The sequence below is a fragment of the Gossypium hirsutum genome, chromosome A10, assembly GCF_007990345.1.
Source record: "Gossypium hirsutum isolate 1008001.06 chromosome A10, Gossypium_hirsutum_v2.1, whole genome shotgun sequence".
In the NCBI taxonomy this organism is placed as follows: Eukaryota; Viridiplantae; Streptophyta; class Magnoliopsida; order Malvales; family Malvaceae; genus Gossypium; species Gossypium hirsutum.
Genome location: NC_053433.1, coordinates 101,690,681 through 101,693,626, shown reverse-complemented (window position 1 = coordinate 101,693,626; position 2,946 = coordinate 101,690,681). Strand labels below are relative to the sequence as shown.

At 30.5% G+C, this 2,946-nt stretch overlaps 1 protein-coding gene across 1 annotated transcript; it reads left to right on the top strand.

Moving 5' to 3' along the window:
* Positions 1-926: 926 nt before the first annotated feature.
* LOC107896603 (uncharacterized) lies at positions 927-1,712 on the top strand. The gene is made up of 2 exons (XM_016821806.1): positions 927-1,043; positions 1,127-1,712. Exons 1-2 carry the CDS (start codon positions 942-944, stop codon positions 1,415-1,417), a joined length of 393 nt encoding a protein of 130 aa, XP_016677295.1. The 5' UTR covers positions 927-941; the 3' UTR covers positions 1,418-1,712.
* The last annotated feature ends 1,234 nt before the right edge of the window (positions 1,713-2,946 follow it).

Below are 2,946 nucleotides of genomic sequence, written 5' to 3'. Positions count from 1 at the left end.
GGGCAAAACTCTCCCCCGATGAACAATACCTTCCATTGTTGAGGGACCACATTGGAGTCCCCAAGGACGACACTTTGGAAGACTTCTCTCGGAAGAGCAGATCCCCCCTCAACAAAGTTATAAATTAACATATAGTAAAATTGCGCTTTGCCCCCTAAAAAATGCAAAAAAAATTGTTAATCCCTTAAAAATGAAATTATAAATTAATACATGATATTTGTAATAAAAAATTAATACATGATAAATTTAGAGCTTGTTTGATAATCCATAATGAAATTTACTATATGAAATTCTTTCCACAAAAAAAAAATATGAAAAATTATAAGTAAATAGGGACCTACTTATCACTTAATAGAGAATCATATTCAATTGTTATTATTTTATTCAGTTTCATTTAAGATTATATTATCTTTTATCAAATAATTTTAATTTAATTATAATCCATATTTAATTTGAAGTAATGTGCCAAACATAACTTAAATTTTTTAATATTTATTTTTTCAACATTTAAATATATATTTTGATGTCTTGAAAATTAGACCCTGCTAATTTTTTTTTCCAAATTTCTCGTTAGGTACACAAAAAAAAAGAAAAGAAAAGAAAAAGAGAACAAGATACGAATACAAAAATACGTAAAATTCTTTGTAAAACTTTGTACTTAAATGTTACCAACTATATCTAATCATGCTTGTGATTTAAGAGAAATGTTAACCAGTGATAATGAACCAGCTATATATAATTCCCTCTTCGTTTTTTTGTTTTTTTTTTGTTTTTATAAATGATAAATAAATAAATAATTTTAATTTTAATTTTAAAAATCTTAGTTTAAATCAGTATCTATAAACAGAATCCGTCATTCAAATACAAATTTCTTGGTTTGTGGCCAACCCAAAGCCAATGGCTTTGCAGCAATGTGATGATTAGCCCACCTCACCTTGTTGATGCTAAAAAATCTAGCCCTAAATAGTAAGCCTGATAGGGCTATAAAAACCCTAGCCCCTCCTCTCTGGCTTCATCATACAATACTCCTTCTAAGTTTGAATGTGATACTACTTAACCCTAGTTTTACTTTCCCTTTATCAGTAAATATATATACTACAACTGTAACTTATTTTTGTCATTTCAGGTGTTAAAGTTTTTGTGGATGACGAAGAGCTTTGTAGCAATCTTTTTCGCCATCCTGCTGTTTTTGGCAACCATGGAAGCTGATGGAAAACGAATGACCCTGGAGAAGGAGCGTGAGCCAAGTAATCATCAGCTGGGTCGAAAGGCCGGCATCGGAGCTAAAGACGATATGGATCTAACGGGAGAAGATGGTTCTGATATAGAACTGATCGCTTCCAAGAATAGACTTATCGATTCACGTCACCATATCTACATGAACGATACCAGCCCTATCCCCCGCAAGCATCCGTGACACTGATAAGCTTGCTAGTTGTCTACAGCTTGGTTTGAGCTTTACGGAATATGGTGTGCCTAAGAATAAAACTGGAAATTAACATGTTCGAAAAACCCTAAGCATATATATACACACATATATGCATATGAAGTTATGAACATGTCAAGTTTCCATCTCCATAACAAAATCAGTGTGCTCAGTTCAGTTATATAAACAATATCTGTATGAAAATCTGGGTCTGCAACTGCCTAATTAACATGTGTAATTAGTGTAATACAGTTTGCATGAAATAAAGATACCAAGCTTACCTAAATTAATGGAGTTTTGTTATATGATCGTAGTCTTGGACAAACCTGTGTTGCTCGGACAAGAGAAACATCTATATATACATTTATGTATGTATGTATATGGGGATATCTACTTATAAGAAAATAAAAAGATTCGCTTTGGTGATCAAACCAAAAATTAACTGGTCGTGTTTATGGTTAAAGAAAAATTTTCATTATTTTCTCCCATTTCTCATTCAGCCAACAGCCAGATTTTAAGGGCTGAGCAAAGGGGGAAAAATGTTTTTCGTTATTATTGTTTGACAACTGCATTAATTTTCAGAACTTTTCTATGATTGTTTCTTTTTAGAATTTGTACTATAGTGGGATAAAATTTTATTAGATTTAAGGAACGGAGATTATTTAAATAATCTTAATGTTAAAAAAAATTAATTCACTTTTAATAATGTTTAATTTGTTAATTACTTATCAAATGCGTTTTAATTTAGATGGTATCAACAATGTTACCAATATAAGAGGACGTAAGTTTGAGCATGCCGAACTATGTTGATCCACCTTTTAAGAATTGGTAAAGGATTATGACCTATAGGTAGTTCGAAACATAATATCAAAAATTTATAACTAACTAGTGATAAAATTTTTTTTTTTTACTCAAGAATCAATTTTATTACCGCTAATCAACGTAAACACACGGACCAATATAGTGAACCAAGTTTTACAAATAAACACGAAACATCAAGGATCTATCAATACCTTCCTTAGCTAGTGCACTCTCTAAACTCTGTACAAAAACAACTACATTAAAAATAATTTACATTATCCATGTAAGGTCTTGAGTTCGAATTTAGAAAACACGTTTCTTCTTCCTTTACTAAAAAATATTTAAATTTAAAGAAATAAAGTGAAATTGTATTATTTTAATTGATGAGATAATTTTATTATGCCTATTGTAATTTTATTTTCAGTTATAAATCAAATCAAGCAGCACCAGCCACCAAGTTGAGCACTTTTAATTTCACCATCTCAAGCACAATACATGTTGGAAAGAAAGAAAAGCTTTGAAAACATGTGATGAAGGCATATACTTTGTGGGATTTGAAATTGCGAGTTTCTCGCAAAATGTTTCCCCTTTTTATCTCCCAATATAATTCAAAACCACTTTACCAGCTTACCTCTCTTTAATTTTTGAGTAAATTATCTAGTTATTCACATAATTTTTAGAGTATTTTCATTTGGGTCATTCAAAATTAAACCCTTGCA

Coding starts and splice junctions, on each gene's coding strand:
- LOC107896603 (XM_016821806.1), top strand. CDS start 942: ATGCTAAAAAATCTAGCCCTAAATAGTAAGCCTGATAGGGCTATAAAA. Junction 1,044..1,126: donor TACTCCTTCTAAGTTTGAAT/GTGATACTACTT, acceptor TTGTCATTTCAG/GTGTTAAAGTTTTTGTGGAT.